The sequence below is a fragment of the Maniola jurtina genome, chromosome 8 (genome assembly GCF_905333055.1).
Source record: "Maniola jurtina chromosome 8, ilManJurt1.1, whole genome shotgun sequence".
Taxonomy (NCBI): domain Eukaryota; kingdom Metazoa; phylum Arthropoda; class Insecta; order Lepidoptera; family Nymphalidae; genus Maniola; species Maniola jurtina.
Genome location: NC_060036.1, coordinates 9,041,912 through 9,066,590, shown reverse-complemented (window position 1 = coordinate 9,066,590; position 24,679 = coordinate 9,041,912). Strand labels below are relative to the sequence as shown.

The following is a 24,679-nucleotide window of genomic DNA, read 5'->3' as shown; positions in this document are numbered from 1 at the left end:
ATAACTATGTCAGGTAGTCTGGGCTCATCTCTATTCACAACACCTGTCCGGTGTTGAGTCTGGCTGAGGGCCTGGGGGGAGAGTGCTGGTCATGTAGATCCCCTAGGTAAGGCTGGTGTGTTTCCTTCCCGTGGTTGCTGCCTGTTATTGGTCTGATTCCCTCTGAATCAGATATAACAAAAACCACCAGCCGTACCCCAATCATCCCTTACCTTGTGTCCCAGCTCCTATTTTACTCCTATTCTACCGTCCTACACACTGTACAGGCACTATCTTGCATCTACCATCAAACACCCCCCAGCTACTCAGACAGGCACGCTATACACAACAGACAGCTACACTTCAACGCCGAACATCGGGCGGCGGAAACTAACCCGACAAACGCGGGCTTGCCCGCGTCGGCTAGCAGGAGCCAGGAGGAACCAAATCCCCCCCAAAAGTCTGCGTATAGCGCCTTGGGAAAGCGTTATAACTATTTCTCCCAACCCCCCTTTTTTATGAAAATGTCGAATAATGAGAAATGTGATTTGCCTTGCGATCCGGCTAGCCCCCGGCGCTCATGGGTACCCGGGCCTGTGAGTGAGAAGTTGGTTACCGAAGACTACACAGGAGCGGCCGACCAGGCTCCTGTGTCAGTGAATGCTACTGGCACTACCAAAAAGCTTATACAGCAGGCGTTCCATCCGAGCCTTTTTATTACAAGACCTAGGTCTTCTTCAATGGGGAACATCTCCACAGCCAGCCATCCAACAAATTTATCACCTACAAAGACAGTGGAACAGAAAGTTAAAGACTGTGATAATAATGAAGCACAATTCCCTCCTTCCTGGCAAAGACTACCAACTGAACGAAACCCTAAAAGAAAAAAAGCTTCAAATAGCCCACCATACAGCAATATAGACGTTCCCACAAAGAAAGTTGTCAGTACCTCAAATCGTTTCAGTGGATTACCTATAGATCTGACTGATGACCCAATGAATGAATATCCCAAAAAAATCATCAAGCCACCACCTATTATACTTTACGGAATAGAAGATGTATCAAAACTAACAGAGTTATTAAACAGTACCATACCTAGTGATAGCTATACTTACAAAGTAATTAATAGAAACCAACTTAGGATCACTACTCAGTCTACTGAAATATATAAAAATGTAATCGAACTGATGCGAAAAAATAGTCTCATTGGCCATACTTTCACTCAGAAACAGAACAGGTGCTATAGAATAGTGGTTAAAAACCTCCATCATACTACACCAGTAGAGGCTATCATAGAAGAAATGGAAAAATCAGGTAACAAAGTCAGGGGTGAAGTGATCTGTGCAAAATCCAGAAAAAATAAGATGCCATTGAATATGTTCTTTGTGAACCTTGAACCCAGTGAGAACAACACAAAAGTAAAAGATATCGAATTCATATTCAACACAAGGGTAAAGATAGAAGACCCAAGAAAAACAAATGAGATCCCACAGTGTACTAGATGTCAACAGTATGGTCACACAAAAAATAATTGCATGCGCCCTTTTAGGTGCGTTAAATGCGCCCAAGGACATCGAACCACAGATTGTCCAAAAAAGGACAGAAACTCACCGGCCACTTGCACCCTTTGTCTTGGTAGTCATCCAGCCAATTACAAAGGATGTCAGGTATACAAAGAAATTCGAGCAAGAAAAATGGGTACGAAACCAGCAGATACGAATCTGAAGGAAAATAGGAAAACAAATTCACGCATGCCTGTATATCCTGACGATTTTCCACCACTAAAGCCCAAAAACAAGTTTGCCAGACAAGAATCAACAAATAATAAAGAACAAACACAAGAAAAAAATGAACGCCAACATCCCCACATGTCTAACGCGAAAACCACTGGATACTGGGAAAAAAGAACACAGAGCACTCAAGCTCAGCCAACAAATATATTAGAACAAATTGTATTAAAACAATCTGAAAAGATAGACATTCTCATACAACAATTAGGCACCCTTATGGGACTCCTAACTACTCTAATAGCCCAATGTCAACAGAGAAATCCCTAAAAATTGCTACATGGAATATAAATGGCTTATCTCCGAATAAGAATGAAGTTGAAGTCTTTATTAATTATAACAAAATAGACATCCTTTTAGTAGCAGAGACTCACATGACGGATGACAGGACAGTTAAATTTAAAGGGTATAATGTATATTTCACTAACCACCCAGATGGAACATCGCATGCAGGCGCCGCCGTAATAATAAAAGAAAATATCAAACAACATGTACTTCCTAACTTTAGACATGAATATCTACAAGCCTCTATAGTATCCATAGATGACTGGCAAGGAACTTTAAATGTCGCTGCAGTATATTGTCCGCCCCGACATAGAATCACTGACAGCATGTTTCGTGAGTTCTTTCAGACACTTGGCATGAAATACATTGCTGGTGGTGACTGGAACGCTAAAAACACCACATGGGGCTCGAGATTAACTACCACAAGAGGGAGAGAATTAAAAAAGGCAGTTGACGAAAACCATCTTAGCGTGTTATCTACCGGAGAACCAACTCATTGGCCAACTGATCGAAGTAAAACCCCAGACCTTATTGACTTCTTTATCAGTAAAGGATTGTCGGGGGTGTACACCAAAGTAGAATCAAGTTTAGATGGATCATCTGACCACACACCAGTTATGTGTACCCTAAGCACAACGGTTATCCTGAAGGAACCACGAGACGCTCTATACAATATAAAGACAGACTGGGAAGCCTTTCGGGACTACATAGAGGATAAAATAAATCTGAGTATGTCTCTTAAAACAGAAGAAGAAGTAGAAAGTGCTGTCTGGTATACAACTAACCTTATACAAGAAGCTGCATGGTTATCTACTCCTTACATTGAATCTACACCACAAATTCGGGACTACACTATAGCAATCCGAAATAAGATAACTGAAAAGAGAAGCCTTAGAAGAAAATGGCACACAAGTAGAAACGCACATGATAAACGACTTCTCAACAAAGCTCAGAAAGAATTAAAAATGATGTTGCATGAAAATGAAAACATAACCCTACAAGATCGGTTGAAAACCTTATCCCCCCACAAAGCAGAAGATTATTCTCTTTTTAAAATCACTAAGACTTTCAAAAGATCAAAGGAACACGTGCCACCACTAAAGAAGACTGATGGTAACTGGACTAGAAACCCCTCAGAAAAGGCAGAATTATTTGCCCAATTCCTACAAGGCGTATTCAAACCTAACGACCCAGATGTCTCACATCCTGAAGACGAGATCGACGTGTTTCTAAAAAGTGATCAGCAAATGTCACTCCCAATGCGACCAGTAACCCCAAGAGAAGTTTGTAGACATATCAACAATCTAAAGTTAAAAAAGGCGCCTGGGTATGACCTCATAACAGCTGAGGTTCTAAAAGAATTGCCAAGAAAAGGAATTGTGCTGATAACAATCATTTTCAATGCAATCTTACGATTACAGTACTTTCCTTCGATTTGGAAAGCTTCTATTATAAACATGGTAGCTAAGCCAGGAAAGCCCCCAACGGAAGTATCCTCATACAGGCCAATAAGTCTTCTCCCATTACTTTCAAAATTGTTCGAGAAAGTAGTCCTACAGCGTCTTCTTCCACTCCTAGAAGAACAAAATGTAATACCAGACCACCAATTTGGATTTCGTGCCCACCATGGAACAACTGAACAGATTCATCGAGTTGCACACACAGTCCGTCAAGCATTGGAACGGAAAGAATATTGTTCAGCAGCATTCCTAGATATCCAACAAGCCTTTGACCGGGTCTGGCACAAAGGCCTACTCTATAAATTGAAACGCTGTTTACCAAACACAGCATATATGCTTATGAAGTCTTATCTATCTCAACGTATATTCCAAGTCAAATGTGATGACAGCTTATCTACCTTCTATCCCATTGAAGCAGGAGTTCCACAAGGATCTGTACTAGGCCCTGTCTTGTATACCATCTATACTGCCGACTTACCTGTGTCAAAAGACGTGATCACAGCGACATATGCCGATGACACTGCTCTACTGGCCTGCAACAACGACGCCAATATTGCATCGCTCAAACTACAAGAACATCTCAGCAAAATAAGCTCCTGGCTAAAAAAATGGAGAATAAGAGCTAGTGCAGCGAAATCGAGTCATATAACTTTTACTTTGAAAAAAGGAGATTGCCCACCTGTCAAACTAGACGAGACCATCCTACCTACGCAAACAACAATCAAGTACCTAGGTATGCACCTGGATAGGAGGTTGACTTGGAGAGATCACATCAAGAAAAAAAGAGATCAGGCCAACTGGAAATTTCGAGAACTATACTGGCTGATAGGCAGACAGTCCTCACTGAGCTTTGAAAATAAGCTTCTCATATATAAATGCATCGTCAAACCAGTATGGACTTACGGCATTCAGCTCTGGGGTTCAGCAAGCCACTCAAACATTGAGATACTCCAGCGCTTCCAGAACAATGTTTTGAAGGTCTTATGTAACGCACCATGGTTCACAAAAAACAGTGAAGTGCATGCCTACACAGAAATCCCCACAGTAAAGGAGGAAATAGACAGGTCACTTGAGGCCTACAAACAGAGACTTGAGGGTCATAAAAACAGCCTAGCAGTCCAACTTCTGGATCCCAGTTACAGCACGTTCCGCCTTAAGAGGACAAGACTGGCCAGCATATAGTAATTAATACTTATCTTGAAGGGATGTCACATCGCTGGATGTGCAAAGCCTAAACTGATAAAATATTTGGTCCTCAAATCTGTTCATAGTCCACCGACTGATTGCAGATGGAAGAGATGTGAAAGGAAAAAAAAAAAAAAAAAAAAAATCTAGTATTTTGTCTGTTGTAATCGGCATTTGTCAAATTCGTGAAAAACAAAAGACAATGTTCACAAAAATTAATAATAATTAATTTTACTGACCAACAGCAGCATGTGTGTGACTTCTTCCGTCTATCTTACCCTTTATTTTGGGCTTGGGACCTGGGTGCAAGTAGTTAAAAGTTTTATCCTCGGAATGACCTATCTAGTTTGTCATTACACAAAATAAATATTTATCGGATATCGATAAATAATAATTTTTTATAGGTCCGATTTTCCCATCACCAAATAATGTTTCTCTATCATTTAAGAATACGGAAGATTTCATAGTTTTATATTAGAAATCTGCATAATATAATAAAATACCAAGTAATTAAATCTTCACTTTACAATTTAGCAGAAATTATTTTTTTAAGTTAAAAAAGTTTGAAAGCCATTAATTCAAAAGAAAAATACGATTATTACCTACCAACCGATTATAACCCTTGATTGAGAGAATATTCACAGTGTTTGTTAACCGTAAACGATTTAGCTTTGCTCTGTTTATAGTTTCTCGGTATTTTGAAGATGAAAATGATATATTGGCAATGCTTTAATACAGTATTCTGGAACGTTCTCAGTAATTGCATTTCAAATATTTTCAACCTCCAGACAGATAAAATCGTTCAACGTTATAATATAAGTTATGAGTATTGCTACATTACACAAATGATTTTATATTCGCCTTACCAACGTTATACTAGTGCGTAGGTTTACTTCTACAGACATAATACAAGTCCATACAAAACACTGAAATTTTACAAAAACTGACTGAATCACAGAAACTAGTATTTTGGTAATTCTATGATTCTATTATAAAACTGTCACCTATAAACTAGGTGCATTACCTAACAAATAACCCATATAAAAATTTGTGTTAAATTTGTGTTAAATTGTAGAAAACGCCAAGTTTTTTATGAGTCAAGATGTATAAGCTCTTGATTTTTCTTTCTCTCACAAGTTACAACCTTACCTTTTCACGGTTCAACTATCGAACTAGTTTTACTATAGCACAGAAAGAGTTCACATATTCAAGACGGACCTAGATTTAGGTACAGTCTAAGGCCGTAAGTCGTTTAGCACCTTAATGACCATATTCGCGTGGCATGGCTATGCACATACGTTAGGTGTATGTGTCGTGTCTATAGAAAAAGGTCAAAGTGCGAAAGGTTTTTGATCCAATAGTTTCGCGAAGTTGCTACTCGAATTCTGAGGCCGACCGTACAATGTACCCCTAAAAAATGTCGTAGTCCCACAGGATATAGTTTTGAAAAGAATATGTATCGCGTGCAACAACTATCTAGTTACTTAGTTATAAAAGCGGGCGAAGCGATTACAATGTTAAAATCCAAGTGCCTACTTCATAATATCCTTGTAGTTAAATTATTATTATACAAGCCTTTCTAAAAGGGTACAAGGATTATATATTTTTGATATCCCACTAAGCCGAGTGGGTTTGTTCACCTGCATGTTCGTGTGTTTTGCCTGAGTTCATTGACTCAAAATAAAACGGTCGTCTCGTATCGTACTGACTGACGCATTTGGGCCGTCTGGGACACGTCTAATTTTGATTCCTATGATATTATTTTGATTGATTATTATTACCTACTAATAACAGCCTACACTAATTCAAATGTACAGAAAACAAATATAACGCAATGTTTTTCTCTCAGTCAGATTAAGAAGGGCAAACACCCCAGACCCCAAGTTAGTAGGTATTTACCTACTTACCTACCAAGGTTTTTAGGTACCTAGTAGGTAGGTACTTAATTATTTTTTTTGGTCCGGTCCTTACCTAAGCGGAGCGGAGAGGTTGTATTTAATCGACCAATCAGGTTTTTAAAAGATTACGTGATCATTTTTTTCACGTCATCTATTACGAGTGTGATTGGTCGACTGAAAACGTCATCTTCTCTCCGCTCCGCTTAGGTGGAGACCGACCTTCATTGTAAAATCATATATTATGTGTAGAAAATTATGCATGCCAGTAAAGTTATATATTTCAGTAGTTATTATATACGTTAAAATTTTCACTGAAATTAATCAAGACGACTCGTATGAAGTTCAGTGAAGCGTGACTTTGCGCAATTAGAAATTAATCATTTTGTGCCGTAAGGGCGTTTATACACGGTGGATTTTCTAGCCTGACAGAATTTGTTATATACTTTGTATTATTATGATGATATTGTGATAAAGCAATACTGCAAAAGATGTAAAAGAAAAAGCTGCCCCGTGGTTATGGTTAACTTCGGGTTCCTATTTCCTGTCCGGGATTCAATCCCGGGCAGGCATCTCTAACTATTTGGAGTTATATGTGCAATTAAATATCACTTAGTTTAACGGTGAAGAAAAACCCATGAGGAAACATGTAAGCATACAGGTTCTCCATAATGTTCTTAAAAGTGTGTGATATCTGCCAAATCACCATTTATCATATTTTTTGTAGCTGTTTATACATAATATGCGAGCCGCCGAAGGTCTTTTCAAAATTGAAATGTACAATCATACGGAACGTACACAAGACATGTACGTTTGTCTAGACTGACGATTCATGCAACGCACCTCATGACGTGCGGAGTGAAAAAAATATGCGTCGTATCGTCATCAGCACAGTCATACTTGTTTCGTACACTAGCTATACTTAATTATTAATTATGAAATGCAAGAAAAACCTCGTAAAAAAAGTGTATCGTGAAAAATGTCGAGAAAACCACCTAGTATGGCCTCGGTGCGCGAGTCTGACTCGCACTTGGCCGGGTTTTTAACTGAACTGAACTGACTCTATGATTCTTAAAAGTTAGAGAAGAGTGTCGGGCTGCGATGGTCCGTGTTTAAACGCCCTTCGAAGCCACTATGTGGATGTGGTTACCAAATGTCAGGATTGACGTCATTGGGGCTCACACTAAATATAATCCTTTGCTGAGCAAGGGCTAACTGGCGATGGTACGATAGATAATGGTTACACAATGGCCTTTCAGCTAATAACGTAATGATTATGGGACCTAGATACTTACTACATAGAGATCATTGTACTATAATCCACTCACGACACAACTTAGATAATCAGGTAAAAGGTAAATAGGATACCATTATTATGGGATTATACAACTAGGTAGATAAACTGGTAAGCGGCGTAAGTGGGTGTGCCTCTATTATCGAGAAGTAGGTATACTTTTGTTCCGATTAGCGTAATGACCCAGGGGTCTTAGCTGAGATATATTATGTATCTTAGCTATGACTCCAGACATGCTCTACAGAACGCATTTGGCTTAGTACCGTTGTTTAAATACTGGTAAAATGTAAACTCAGTCCGTCTGTCGTATTTTTAAGTAGGCAGATTGTAGATCAGTTTTGACATAACGCAACGCAACATACAATGCATAAAACGCAACATACGCGTAGGTACAAAACTGAGAACTCTGGCTGAAGATGGACGGCAGCGGTCAAATTAAAACGTGTGTATGTTTTTCTAAAGAATTTTCAATTTCAAATTAACATAATTTTGGAGTCCATTTATTGTTCTTGGCCAATCTGGATTCAGCCATAAAATACACATTTTTCACACCGAGGTAGTATTATTAGTTGAATGATTTTTCAGTCAAATTACTATTGTTTGTTACTATTGCTTTTGTTACCACTGTTATTATTTAATGCAAATAAAACGTATAGGTAACTACTACTTTGTATCTCTATAATGTACCAAAAGAAATTAAACCAAAATAGCCATTGGCACAGTTAAACTGGTTCTGACGTCATAGATAACCCACTCAAACTGCAGGCCCTTCGGCGCACGTGCGACCTATTTCAACATTAAATTATTAACACCGTTCTTGCAGACAGATTGATGCCAGGCGGTTTGCATTTACTTTAGGATCACTAAAAGACTCAGCATCCTGAAAGCTAAATAAATTCTATTTGCAAATATTAAAGACACAGAAGAAGAAACTGATTTAACTATTGATACAATAATATGTTCAATTTGAAAAACAACTATTCAATAATTTCATGAATAATTGTATTTTACAACAGACAGTGAGAAGTAAAACTCGGCTCAACTGCATGAAAGAAATCAAGCAAAATAGGTTTATTTTATTTCCTCAGGGTAAATAAAGAACCCTTCTATAAATAATAACGTCTTTGATTAACAATTTTATAAAGAAAATTCGAGTAATAAATCGGAGTTTTATCCTGGATAAGGAAGCATTGAATTCGTCTGACCTTTTGTATATTTAGTTCCCAATTAAAACAGACGACGATCAAAGCTCCGTTAAAACATATTCGTTTTTGGACGATTGCCACGTTTTGGAAGTAGGTACAGCCACATACAGCCACGAGTTGGTACATTCGGTCTCAACCGCCACTTGTTTGTTTTTGATTGCAGTAAGTATATTAACAAGCTAACTATTGACTTGCCTTGACTCGAAAGTCAAGGGAACAAGGTACACTTTCGGACAACATAATCTACGGTCCAAGATCATAGCTAGATTTAATGGTTTTAGAGAATAATGCTCGTATCTGTCTTCGCAAATCAGACTCAATATTTCAAAGAATCGAGCGTCTGCACAGTATCCGAACTTGTTCTGGATAGAATAATGCCTACAAGAGTTTATTTACTCATTGCGGAAAATTTATTTTTACAGTGTGTTTTAACTTTTAACCAGATCATAGTATACGTCCTCGATATATTAAGTTTATTTTAGGGAACACCACCCGTAAGTACCTACTTCCTTTTCTCTGGTAGGGAAAAATGTGAAACGAAACAAATTTGTTCGTGCTGATAACGATATTTCGTATCGTCATCAGCAAGGTCATACTTGTTTCGTAACACGACCTTCTGCTGCCTGAATCCAGTGGGCGCCTGCGCCTCAGTGGGGGTGTGCCAACGCTACGCTTACGGACATAGGCATACTTCCACACTTAAATATTATATTCATACGAATATTATAATGAATGCGAAAAGGTAATCTGTCTGTCTGTTACTTTTCCACGACCTAAGCGCTGAACCGAACTCGACAATTGGCAAATAACTATTCCTATAGGAAAAAATATACTTATCCCAGACAAGTTTCAGAGTATTTTTTATAAAATCTAGATCCACTGAAGCTGAGCACAGAATCTCTTTTTAGAATAACCATCAGCTATTAAACTTCTACATGTAAATAATTATACGATAGAAACCAACATTCGTGACAATAATAGGTACCTAATATTATGTAACCACTAGTACCTACTCGTAGAAACCAATATCTGTATCTGTGATAATAACAGGCACACAAACAACACACAAAAGATAAAGGAAAATTTCACAATTATTTTTGCGAACAAATGTTTTGTTATTGCCTCGATTCTGAAAAAAATCATTAATTAAAGATAAACTTTTTATCGCCTATAATAAAGCGACTTGCAAAAAACAACTAAGATTGATTCGATTCCTTCGCTTTATGTTCTTTGACGATTACTCGTTAATGTTTAATTTAGTAAACCAAGTACACTACTGGCTCTTCCCAATCTAAGCACCTCGCATAAAAACCCGCCAAGTGAGAGTCAGAATCGCGCACTGAGGGTTCCGTACTCGGATATTTTTTCCAACATTTTGCACGATAAATCAAAAACTATTATACATAAAAATAAATAAAAATCTGTTTTAGAATGTACAGGCAAAGCCCTTTCATATGATATCCCACTTGGTATAGTTATCTTACTTTGAAAATGGAAGCACATTTTAATTTTTTTTAATGATATAACCACAAACTCGCAGTTTTCAGATTTATTCCTGTGCTTGTGCTATAAGACCTACCTACCTGCCAAATTTCATGATTCTAGGTCAACGGGAAGTACCCTATAGGTTTTCTTGACAGACACGACGGACGGACGGACGGACGGACAGACAGACAGACAGACAGACAACAAAGTGATTCTATAAGGGTTCCGTTTTTCCTTTTTGAAGTACGGAACCCTAAAAACTTGACAATAAGTACACCATGACTAAAATTATAAAAAAATATAACTTTTTAGATAAAGCCAATTTCCTGTTAGACTCTGGGACTAAATTATGATAGGTTTTAAAACACTGACTTTGTAAGCAGTCTCCTATATCGTCAATATTTATCATAGATTTTAGAAAAAGTGTTATATTTCTTTCCATTTTCTTTTAGGACTCGCCTTTTTAACTTAATCATTTAAAAATAATGAAAACGCAAACATAAGTAGATAACACTGCAAGATGTGCGCCAGAAAATTGATCCATAGATATTGAATTCGAGGTTAATAACGACGTCTGGCATAACCTCGAGTATTACTTCAAAGAGTCGTCTTGTATTGTAGTCGTTCAATAAATACAGTATGTACAGTCAATTATAGTTTATTTTAATTTTTAGCCCCCGACCCAAAAAGAGGGGTGTTATAAGTATGACGTGTGTAGGTATCTGTGTATCTATCTGTGGCATGGTAGCTCCTAAACTAATGAACCGATTTTAATTTAGTTTTTTTTGTTTGCGCCAATGGCAGTATCAACTTCACAGGTTTGTATAAAAATCTTTACTTGAAAGGGTCCAGTTTAAGAAATTAGCTCTAGTATCGACTATAACTCACAGATTAGTCAAGTAAAGATTTTTAAATAAACCTGTGAGGATGATACTGCCATTGCAATTAAAATGCCATAAGCGTACGTTGTCGTATTAGTTTAAAATTGCGAAAAACTAAATTAAATTTGAATTTCGCGGGCAGACCCGTCTCATGCCCTTTAACTAGAGACTTGAAGGTACCCATATTAAAATTGGAGGGAAAACTTATGCTGGAATTATAAGCAATCTCCATTCCAAAACGGTTCCACGGTTGTGACGTGTATTGCAATGGTGTGCGATATGAACGTGTCACTTAGTAAGTACTTACTACGTATAAGGTAAGGCCATGCCCAGCCTTTTCTGCAAGAAAGTATCAACGTAACTATGACGGTCTGAAGGTTATGTGTCCTATGACGTGTACATAACAGCGTCACCGTACAATATCGATCGATCCAGAAATAGATTTGACCTCTGCCTCTGTCGCAATAAATAATAATGTGACAAATGATTGGCGTTACGTAATACTGTAGGTAATCCATATTCGTAGGGGAGACGTTCCGTGAAAATGCCACGTACAAACGAAATGGTTATAAATTAATAGATGAAGTTCACGATATCGTCCACGTGGGTTTAGATTTTTTTTAATCCCTCAGGAACTCTTCAATTTTACGGGATAAAAATAGCCCATACATGTTAATTGAAGGTACAAGCTATCTCAATTAGTTTCATCCAAGTCGGTTCAGACATTGTGATGTGAAGGAGTAACAAACATCTAAGCATCCAAACTTTCACTTTCTTATTTTTTTGTGGTCTAACCATAAATTCACGGTTTTCTGACTCTTCCCTTTACTTGTACTATAAGTCTGTGAAATACTGTTACTGATTCTAGGTCAACGAGAAATACCCTATGAGCTTTGATTGAATTGACGGGTCATAGACAGACAGACAACGGAGTGAGCCTATAAGGACTTCTTTTTTCCTTTTGGGGTACGGGACCCTAAAAATAACTCGAAACCCATAAAATATCAATAGGCAGGTAATTTGAGACTGAGAATGAGGTTTGAAGTTGAACGTTGACTCTTGTAATGAATCTTAACCTCGTATTTCAGTATTACCACAGGTATTACAATGCCAAGTCAAAACAGAAATCTCAGACGCATACGTCATGAATATTGCATTAAAAAAGCTGGTCCTGAAGTGCGCACGAAACTGAAACCTTCTTTTAGCTCTTACAATGACGTAGACAGTCCGCTTTTCCCTAGTTTTTCCTGTAAACATGATGATATGAAATGAATCGTAATAATTGCTTCTCGGCTTATGACATTGTTAGGATGACGACCTACGTTTGCGATAAAATTAGCGTCATTAAAAATGATTCGATGTTGCAACTATTTTGAATTGTTTGGCCGTGAAACAAGACTTTTTATCTTTTTACTTTTAAGCAAGTATACAAAATGTATACAATTTACTGTTTAGTATTTAATCAAAGTAGTTTATAGAATAGAAAAAGGCATTAGCAGTGTTTAACAAGCATAATATTGTATTGATTGATACTTAAGCGTATTTGTATTGTAAAAGTAGAAGTATTTTCGTATATAATATGAAAGCATTACAACTTAATTTTTATTGATTTAGATGCTAGAGATATAATGTTCTTTCGAATTATTCCTATACATTTTTGTATGAGTGAGTTTTTAAAAAATCGACAACACGAAGTCCTCATACCATAACCATTATAATATCTATTACCATATTTAGAGTTCTGTGATATTAGATATGTTTTTTAATTTATTTATTATGTATTTTCATAATTACCCAATATTTATTATAAATAACAATTTCATTTTACTGACTCACAAGCTTATCTACAATGCAGTTTATCGTATTAACACATCTTTTGTTTTTGTCAATGATTATTATATAATTCTAGAAGCGTTTTTAGCACATCAAAATATTAAAAGAAAGTTAGATTAAAAAGTATACCAGATAATTTGAAAGTATTAAAAAGTAACTAATTAGTTTTTAATCTTGACAGCTGCAGCTAATCGCAGAAATGGGATTATTTTTGATAAATCGAATGTAAAATAAATAACCGATTCTAATGCAAGGATTTAAAATTATTCTGTGAGACATTATGTGCTTCAGGGATCTATTATGTAGAGATTAGCTACGGCGCGGCGCTGTAAAATTATGATTCTTTCCCACAAATACTAAAGTGACATTCTGAATGTTAATATTTTCAATTATTCCTCTAATATCTCACCCGTACAGCTGCCATTTACCATGCATTGATATGGTAAATCCGTCAATAATACATTCGTTCCCCATATACAAGAGCTGTTTCTTGTATTACTTCCATTTAGTTATACTTGTGATAATTTTTTGAATGCAATAATAATTATCTTTGGTGTTAAGCACGTTTAAAGTGAAAATGGCACGTCTTACTTATATATACCTACCAACTTAAATATATTATCATCACGTGTTTTACTCAAGTTGTTAGACATTATATCGGTAGAAACCTACACAATAATTAGAACTAATCTGTAATATATAACAGTAAAGCATAGGTTTTTGTGTAGAAGTTATTTTAGAAAAATGAAGACTATAGTATATAATATTATAGTGTGATGACACTATAATATTATAAAGGCGAAAGTTTGTATGTGTGCGTGTGTGTGTGTGTGTGTATGTTTGTTACTCCTTCACGCAAAAACTACTGGACGGATTTGGCTGAAATTTGGAATGGAGATAGATAATATCCTGGATTAGCAGATAGGCTACTTTTTATCCCGGAAAATCAAAGAGTTCTCACGGGATTTAAAAAACCTAAATCCACGCGGGCGAAGTCGCGGGCATCGGCTAGTACGACAATAAAACTAAAAAAAGCAACCGAGATAAATAAAATGTATAACAAATTAGTTCTCTAATTTGTTTTTATTTTTTTTATTTACAATAGGCAAGCGCTTGACCACAATCACACCTGATGGAAAGTGATGATGTTGTCTAAGATGGGACGCGTTTACCTAGAAGGTGGTAATTTCATAGTACGGTACTTCAGAATCAAATAATAAAATCAATAAGTGTCCTGACTCCTGTCCGTGTAAACCATTGGCCTAAGACCGTAGTCCGATGAAAGATTAATGCCACTATTATTTTATTACATTTTCTGCGAATTACACCATTTTCCTTGTTTTTAACCCCCGACCCAAAAAGAGGGGTGTTATAAGTTTGACGTGTGTATCTGTGTGTCTGTGTATCTGTGTATCTGTCTGTGGCACCGTAGCGCCTAAACTAATGAACCGATTTTAATTTAGTTTTTTTTTGTTTGAAAGGTGGCTTGATCGAGAGTGTTCTTAGCTATAATCCAAGAAAATCGGTTCAACCGTTTGAAAGTTATCAGCTCTTTTCTAGTTACTGTAAACCTTCACTTGTCGGGGGTGTTATAAATTTTTAATTTACACTTGTGCTTAATAACGTCATTTAAAGTGAATATGGGAAGTACGACGATGATATTATTAAGTAAAATCTTTCACGTGGAAGAGGTTCGAAACTACTGCGCAAAAGATTGTATCGGCGCAAAAGCACTAACGTTGACGACTATAAATACGCTATTCATTGCCTGAGTCTTCTTCCTGGTCTGCTGACAGATACTGCCGGCCTTGTAAACTAGCTAGATACGAGTAATGAATATTAAAAATCTATGCGAATACGAACGCAGCGTTTAGTGCCAACAAACGTAACGTTCAATGCGTTCTTTGCTACACACCACGAAGAAGTCGCGGGCATCCTCTACTTATTTTTTATAGAGTTAGTCATCCTGGACATAGATAAAGGAGACTTTTATCCTGGCAAATCCCGGAGTTCCCACGGGACTTAAAATAATCGAAATTTATGCGTAGTCGCGGGCATCATCTCGTTCGTATTTAACAAAGTTGCGATGCACATTTTGTCGATGGTATAACTTATACTAACTTACTTAGGTACTTACCTCACTTTCTCAATGCATTTTCGTCATCATTTACAATCTTTCACAAGGAAGCCACATACAAGTGTAAATTAAAAATTTATAACACCCCCGACAAGTGAAGGTTACAGTACCTAGAAAAGAGCTGATAACTCAAACGGCTGAACCGATTTTCTTGGATTATAGCTAAGAACACTCTCGATCAAGCCACCACCTTTCAAACAAAAAAAAAACAAAATTAAAATCGGTTCATTACTTTGATGCTACGATGCCACAGACAGATACACAGATACACACGTCAAACTTATAACACCCCCCTTTTTAAGTCGGGGGTTAAAAAATGGGTACCCAAGCCAGCCCATACGAAGTCAGGCGAGACATCCGTCACTAAGATAAGTGGCTTGGTAGAGTAACGAATGATGATAATCGTGCCGAAAGGGAACAATCGCCTCTTAGCATTGATTTATTATCGGGAAATCTAACTCGAGATGGCATCGACAGATACAAGCAGGTAATTCCTTGGAATTAATGAGGTTATCAAAGAACGTGATAGACGTTTCGAATATTCTCGACCGGGTGTGAAAGGGTAAGACACTCACTGAAAGACAAACAAGCAATTTTCTTGGCCGTAGACTGTTTGTCCGCGTAGATTTACATTTTTTTTAATCCCGTGGGAACCAAGAAAGTAATTAATTTAATTTTCCGCGATGATATGCAGCCTATTATATAACTCTCTGAGTCTGACTATATGCATGCAAAAATCACGTCAATCCGATGGTTCATTGGGGCGTTATTGAAGGACAAACCAACAAACAAACACACATTCACATTTATAGTATGACTAGCTGATGCCCGCGACTTCGTTCGCGTGGATGTAGTTTTTTAAAAATCCCGTGGGAACTCTTTAATTTTTCGGGATAAAAAGTAGCCTATGTGCTAATCCAGATTCCAGAGTATAATCTATCTCCATTCTAAACAGCCCAATCCGTCCAGTAGTTTTAGCGTGAAGGAGTAACAAACATACACACACACACACACACACACACACACATACAAACTTTCGCCTTTATAATATTAGTGTGACTAGTGCTGCCGTGTTGATAATAATAATTATTTATTAATAAAATTATTCACCGTGTCTCGACTATCTATCTGGAAATACAGCATTTTTTACTGCAGTTTTTAGTGTTCCTTTTTGTTTAATCATTAGTTTCTAGGTCTCTCAGACCTTGTGGAAATGTAATAAACAAATTACGAGTATCAAGTAGTTCTAAATGTTACAACGTTTTAAGACCTTGTCTTCTAAAAACTTAAAAAAATATAGCATTTTTTTATTATAAGGTCCGCATAAACGGAGAGGCCAACTGTTAAAGGTGCAACGCAAGAGATTTCTCTACCATTACACATCTAGAAATACTTTGTTCCAAAGTGAAAACCCAAGATCTGAGTCTTGTCATCATTACGCGCAATATTTATAGTATTTATTCAATAAAATTAAGTACTACAAACGTCCGTGTTCCGCTAATGTATGTCTGTGCGTGTTACTGCGCCGCGGCCGTCAGTTCTTTTCTTGTCTTGTACAAATAATCAGACCGATTTTAATTGTTTGTTTGCGGGTGAAATTCGTATACAGAGCATATTTTTTCGACTGGCCGTGGCCCTCGACTATGTCCACAATGCCACGAAATTATGATGCCTCGATCTCGCCACTTGCGAAATCCGTCCCAATTTTATAGTACTCATAGTTTGTCACTGACTGCAGACATGCTTGCCTTATTAAATAGAATAATGCCTAATTGCACCAAGCAAGTAACCATGGTTAATACATCATCGTCATTGCCAAAAAAAGACAGCTTTACAATGTTTAATAGGAGTACTAATTATGATTAACATGGTTAAGATTCTTTTAAAAAGAATTTAAAAAAGAATAAAAAACTAAACGGGGGTTAGTGGCTTGGTTAAATTGGACCTTAATGTGTAAAAAAATATGGTAAATATTAATAAATATTATTATAATTTATAAGTTTATAACATTTTATGAAGTTTTACACATTATGTGTAAATATCGGGCGAAGGATTTTTTTTGAAAATAGCAGCTTATTATTGTCATCATCATTGAAAATGTCTGTTTTATCATATTTTATTACTATTTATTTATTAATAGGTTAATGACTGCTGAAAATAGTAAATTACTGTTCTTTTCACTTAATATGGTGTGTCTGAGTAACTACCTAGGTGCATGCTCTGTAATACTGAAAATCAATGTATGCCACGGGAAATATGCAAAAATAAAAATACCAAGTAAGCATCAAGTTAAAAAAACACTTGTGGACGTAAAGATAAAAATGAAACGGAATCGCATATCGTTGGTATAGCATATCCCATTCGCAGAATTAATTGCCACCATTATTAATTTATAACGGGAACTATCAAATTAAGGACGTTAAAGTCTGCTATTTTCGTTTAACTGTTTATTTTTTGCGCCATTTTTATATTTCCTTATTATAATAATTGATGTATGTAGAGTAACCATATTTTAGTTATAACTACATTCCATTGTTAGAAAACCGAAAATATGTCTTTTGTTTTTTCGTTACTTCTTTGTGCCTTAAAAACTCAACCAATTAAGGCAAGTTGGCATAACATAACTGGATTACATTATTTACATATGATTTATATGGCGGAAAAAGGAACGCAATTAATTTTAAGATAAAAGTAAAATTTCGGACAAATCTCAGAAAAGCTGTAAACCATACAACCTACTGTACTGATTAAATCCGACTCCATCCGATATCCGAATTATATTTTTTTATTTCATACCATTTTTGGATAAAAGTAGAAATGTCATAAATATTCAGAAAACAGATTGTACTTAATTGTTATCTATACTTACCGTACCTACCTTATTATAATTAATTACTGGTAGATATTAAATATGTTTGCTAATGTTTTGATATAAAAACTTTTATCTGATAATAATTATTTCTTTGACTTTAATCCAACAAACAAGAGGTTTACGAACCAATATCATAATTAAAATAGTTTTTACAAAGGATTACAATGATTTCTAATAATTCATGTGTGTTTTTGAGTTGAACGAACTTGTTATTTACAAAGCAGCTGCATGTAATATCTATGTAGGGTGTCCTTTGTTTTCAAAACAAAACAACTTACTATCCTGCACTTTCTTTGTTAACATTTTATACAAGTATAAGCAGAAAACAGATATCGTAAGACATTGGATTCTTGCCAAGATATCAGTTTTAGCTACGTCTTCACTTCTTCAGTCTTCACACATTAGCAACACCACAGAAACTTTATAAAACGCTTTGTTTGCATCTTAAAAATAATAGAAACAAATTAGAATTCCCGTTCTTGGCTGAGCAGGTCAGGTTCGATTCCCGGCAGGGGCAGTTTGGGAATTTTATTATATTAATTTTTATTATTTATATTAATTGATTATTTATATTAATTTATTGTTTATATTTTCTAAATGGTCTCTAGTCTGGTCTGGCAACGACCGCGTAGTAATCGACCAGGGGTATGGGCTTTACTAAAACTGCCATGACCCTTCCAACTTAGCCCGCTTCCATCTTAGACTGCATCTTCATTTTCCACCAGTTTAGATCGCAGTCAAGGGCTAACTTGTACAGTTAAAAAACATGTGTTGCTAAAGTACTTACTAATTGTACTTACCGGTCACCCATAATTATCATGACATATACTGTTGCGTGGTTAAGACTTTTGCATATTACTTTTGTTGTGATCTTCTTTACCATAGCACTCTTAGCAGAGCACTTCTTTTTTGGAGCACTCTTAGCAGAGCACTTTTTATTTGGAAAACATTTACATAATTTTAGCCTTAATCTAGATAATTGCAATATGCCAGTAAAGTTTTCAGAATAAAGTGGATTCTTAATTTACTAGTACATTTTCCGCTCAGCTATATATGTATTTATTTAATTGTGATCACTTATGGTCATTATGATACTTTTTGGGACAGATGATACGCTCTAGAGTATAATACTCGCCACTTCTCCCTACTAGCAGAAACAGCCTGGTGAATTCATAGAAGGCTGCCTTCAGATTTCATATTATTATATATGCGATCCGCCGCATGGGCGACCCTTCACGCGGTCTGGTGCTTTCCACTTTATCCTCAATAAGATAATCAATAGAGTTATTTTTAACACCCGACCCAAAAAGAGGGGTGTTCTAAGTTTGACCTGTGTATCTGTATCTGTCTGTGGCATCTCCTAAACGAAATGAACCGATTTTAATTTAGTTTTTTTTTATTTGAAAGGTGGCTTGATTAAGAGTGTTCTTAGTTATACTCTAAGAAAATCGGTTCAGCCGTTTGAAAGTTATCAGCTCTTTTCTAGTTTTTTATAGAGGTTTTAGTGTCAGGTTTTTTTTAAATATTGAGTTATTTATATTTGTATTTATTTTTATTCTTCGATTTAGACTTATAAAAGCACAGTCAAACGTGGATTTCAACTTTGGTATAAACTTCTCTAATCGAGATATTTTATTACCTACTGCGCAAAATCAAAATTTGTTTTCATTAAAGACTTCAGTAATTCCAATAATAATAATGTGTCCCAACAAACAAACGATAAAATCAACGGTAATACTTGTAATATTTATTTTATGGTTTAGAATTAGCTTGCCAGCAATCACTGGACGGTTAGAACTGGAATTCTGGGGCAATGCCAAATAAAATACAAAATTTAATAAAATGGAACTGCTGCAAATGAATAATTTAATACTCGTAGACGTCTGCGTCTTGCCTAAAGAAAGCGGTAAAATAAGATGTATAATCTTTTAATAAACGTAGTATTATAACGTTTTTCTATAATATGTAAATTGTTAATACTAAACCAATTAGTAGATCAAAGTGTTTACTATAGTTAAGTCCGGTAAAGTAAATCCATTTATCATCTCAACATTTATCAAAATTCTTAGCCTAAACCAAGAGCAGACTATTCTTCAAGTTGTTCTATCAGACTCAGTCCTCAATGTGAATACAAGTCTAATACCAAAAAGATTTATTTTTTCATTGACCTAATTTGATCACTTAAATATTTTGATAAAATCTTCATGACCCAATTGATAAGTATAATTGGTTATCTTCATTGATAATAATAACTATTGTCTGCTAACAGATAACTAATATCTAATTATCGTAATAAATATTTTTTAATATTAAATAAAATATATTAATATAACATTAATATACATATTTTAGATTTTTTTTCATTTTAGAATTTCAGTAGGCGTTAGATTAGTCTAGACTCTAGACAATTTAACCTATTTTATGACTCAAATGAATTTCCATTCTCATAATTCCATAGAAAATACATAACGAGTGCGGGCTAAAACGCTTGAGATTTCCATCAACTGGTGAAATACATCGACTATGTATCAACCGCAGTTTTAGACTGGTTTTCACTATAGTATATAATTATAGTAACCCTACTGCTACCAGCTATTAATAATGACGTAGACATCCGCGAAGAAAGGATTTTTGAAAATTCAACTCCTAAGGGGGTAAAATAGGGGTTTAAAATTTGTTAAAATTATAATTTTTTAAATAAATAATAAGCTAGTCAACCAATATAAAAATGAGCCACAAGACAAGTACTATACCTACTGGAGCACACATACAAGTGAACACAAACAAATATAAAATTATTTTATACAGATATTTCTGTTTGTTATGTGAAGGACTCTCCTCTCGAAGTTACAGTCACCAATTACCCTTATGAACCTTAATTGAAACGCATGCTACTAATAATAAAGCGTGTCATGCAATAATGGTAATCATGTATTATTGTAACAGACATAATATAATTTTGCTCAATACGCGTATCTTTGGCAGTCTAAAGCACTTGCCACTTACATATTCAAAGGTGATCTATTTTTAACAAATTTTTGCATGTTCGCGTTTTACTTATAATATATAACTTCAAGGATTTGGTTCTACTGTTTTATTATAAACAAATATTTTTTGATCGATGTCAGATCTGCTCTTGAGTAAAATCTTGCATGATGGTCAAATATTTAATTTTTCATAGTTTAAGATAAAATTGAGGTTGACCTTCTGAAATAAATCGGGAAGTTAAATTCAAACATGAAAATGACTAGCATGTTCAAAAATATGATCACGGAAGACTCTATTGTTTATATGACGTGGACAATGGACATGTTCAATGAATTGAATTATTCAAGAGCCTTGTTAAATTATGTAATAAGTATATGTATTTATTAACATTATACCTATTCTAACAAACTATATGCCTTAACCGATAGCCGTATTAAATTCAAGTTAACAGTTATGTTACAAAATTTAACCTGACGAATGTATCGAGGTCCATGAGAACATTATTACAAAACCAACAAAACACAATCAGTTTTTGATTGGCAGGTTATCTAATTGAACTACAGAATTATTATATAACCAACCGCTAATGCTCGTAACTGTCAAGTGCCTAATCACTATAGGTATGCTTACCATTAACAAAAATGAGACAAAATGTATAGGTGCCTAAATCAAATTACTCGTCAACGATACATTACTGATTTTAATATTCTCATCAGAAAAGCAGCAATGAATACTATTAATTCAAATATTTCAACTGATTGTAAAAATTTCCGTTGAGAATGAATAATAAGTGTTTATTTGAATATTTTGAATTAATTAATTCCTTGCGGTGCGAACTGATCAACACATTATTCGAATCAAAGGTACATGGACCCATTGACTGGCATACTGTTTAGTAATGGAGCCATAAACTATCTAGATGTTTAGGTAGGCAGAAGGTAGGTAGACAGGTATTGTATGATGTGAGAAAGTCTATCTATTGATACTATCTTCAGATTCATATTTATATAACCATGATGTATGTGTTGAATAGAAATGTTTCAATAAGATCATTGAAAATTACAAATTCATACGTTACTTACTGCGTACAATGTAACTATTTATCCTACCTAACGTTTTTGATGTATTTTTTACTGTAGTAAGCTTGAGTAGGCCAATCGTCAATTTAATTCTCTTAGACTGTTAGTTCGATTGATCGGACAATCCGGAAGAAAAAGTTCTGCCAGTTTGACTGCTTGGTCTAACAGATCGAACGTGTAATATTCCGGACTGTGCGATTGTCAAACAATCTGGAAAATATCCGAAGAACAAAATAGACGGTAGGCAATAGAGTTCAAGTTGAGAAAATGTGTCATTGAAGTTGCATTATAAAACTACTTGTCACATTCCACGATTCTAGGTCAACGTGAAGAATCCTATTGGTTATAATTCTCTTGACGGGTCTTGACAGATAGGATAAACAGACAGATACGACAAACAGACAGACTACAGACAACGAAGTGATCCTATAAGGATTCCTTTTTTCTTTTGAGATAAGTTGGTAATAATTATATTCTGCAATACAGTTAATATAATTAGATATACTTAATACGATATTTACTTATGAATCATTGTATGATCCCAAAGCAATATAAAATAACAACTTTTATCATCAATTCATTATTATCTTTAATATCTCGATTAGATATACACCAATTAAAGAAGATAGTAATCTGTAAGAGCGCCATTCATTTCTTACTAATCTTATGACTAATATATGTAATCAAGATTATAATTACTTAGTTGGTAGTCATATTCTCAAAAAGATAATTAATGTTTTATCTTTAACAGTTAATCTTCTTGGTAATTTCTAAAATTATAAAATTTTATCAAAGCTGGCAATTGTATACAATTAATAATATACAGCGACATCACGTCGTACATTGAATGAACGCTTAGAATTAATACCAGTACCTAATAAAAGTTTTTTTTGTAAAAAAATTTGGTGCCCAATGTTTGATAAGCGCTAGACATCGTTACAATAATTTAATAGTAACAAAATTTTATAAATATATAGTAAAATTTTATAACTATAGTATATACTATAAATTTTTTAAATATATACTGTACTTTCTAAGTATACCTACCATAGTGGTTAAGTTTCATAATGAACAATATTTTAAAATCTGTCATTTACTGAGTTTTTTTCTTAGTGAGTACTGAGTAGACTTTGCGTAACGGGTAATACATTAGCTGGTTGCTTTGGAAGATGTTCACCGCGTATTATGGTTCTTGCTAAAAAAACCGGCCCAGTGCGAGTCAGACTCGCGCACTAATGGTTCCGTATTCGGGTATTTTTTCCAACATTTTGCACGATATATCAAAAACTATTATGCATAAAAATAAATAACATACCCCACTTGGTATAGTTATCTTACTTTGAAAATTGAAACACATTTTAATTTTTTTTTAATAATGTGACCACAAATCCGCGGTTTTCAGATTTATTCCTTTACTTGTGCTATAAGACCTACCTACCTGCCAAATTTCATGATTCTAGGTCAACGCGAAGTACCCTATAGGTTTCTTGACAGACACGACGGACGGACGGACGGACAGACAGATAGACAGACAGACGGACAACAAAGTGATCCTATAAGGGTTCCGTTTTTCCTTTTGAGGTACGGAACCCTAATAATTATACAGCGGTGGTACTAGATACAAGATATAATATAAATTATGACAATATGAATATGATGTGACTTACCAACATGTGAAAGGCCGGTGAGATCCGATTCTGAAATACAAAAAAAAAATGCGTGAAAACAATGCCGGTGAATGCGTGCCCACATAAAACAACTAGCATTAATAAACAAATGAACATGTTGCAAACAAGTACAATGATGGACATTAAAATGACACAAACAGTATAAGTAACAAAACAAATCCGACTAAATAACATAACTGACAAAAATAACACTATCCGTAATATTTTAAAATTAGGTAGGTATAAAGCTTTTTTTTTTTTTTACCCGACTGCGGCAAAGCCAAAAGAAAGGGTTATGATTTTAGCAGTCTATGTTTGTATGTATGTGTATATTTGTATCCAGATTCTGTGTGTTCCACATTAGCGCCTAAACTACTGGGCCGATTTTGATGAATGAGGTGTCAATAGATTCGTCGTAAAGGTCCGGGTGACATGGGCTACATTTTGTACGGAAAAATCAAAATTTTTTTTATTTGCTATTGTATCGAGTGGGGTGTCAAATGAAAGAGGAAAAATTTCTGAGTTATGAACATGTAAATGTACTACAACATTTAAATATACCAAGCGACAGAAAAACAATTTTACTATAATATTTCAGCGTTTATTAAGACGATCGCAGTCGGGTTTTAGTTTTCAACTTTATCTTG

At 35.2% G+C, this 24,679-nt stretch overlaps 1 protein-coding gene across 5 annotated transcripts in view; it reads right to left on the bottom strand.

Moving 5' to 3' along the window:
- LOC123867596 overlaps positions 1-24,679 on the bottom strand; it is a 249,170-nt gene that overhangs the window by 81,991 nt on the left and 142,500 nt on the right. For 4 of the 5 annotated variants that reach the window (XM_045909695.1, XM_045909697.1, XM_045909698.1 and 1 more), the window contains one exon: positions 24,033-24,062. The exons of the other annotated variant lie outside the window; for it this stretch is intronic. In XM_045909695.1, the coding sequence (XP_045765651.1) occupies positions 24,033-24,062 (30 nt within the window). The remainder of the gene's footprint in view (positions 1-24,032; positions 24,063-24,679) is intronic. 5 annotated transcript variants of the gene reach the window in all.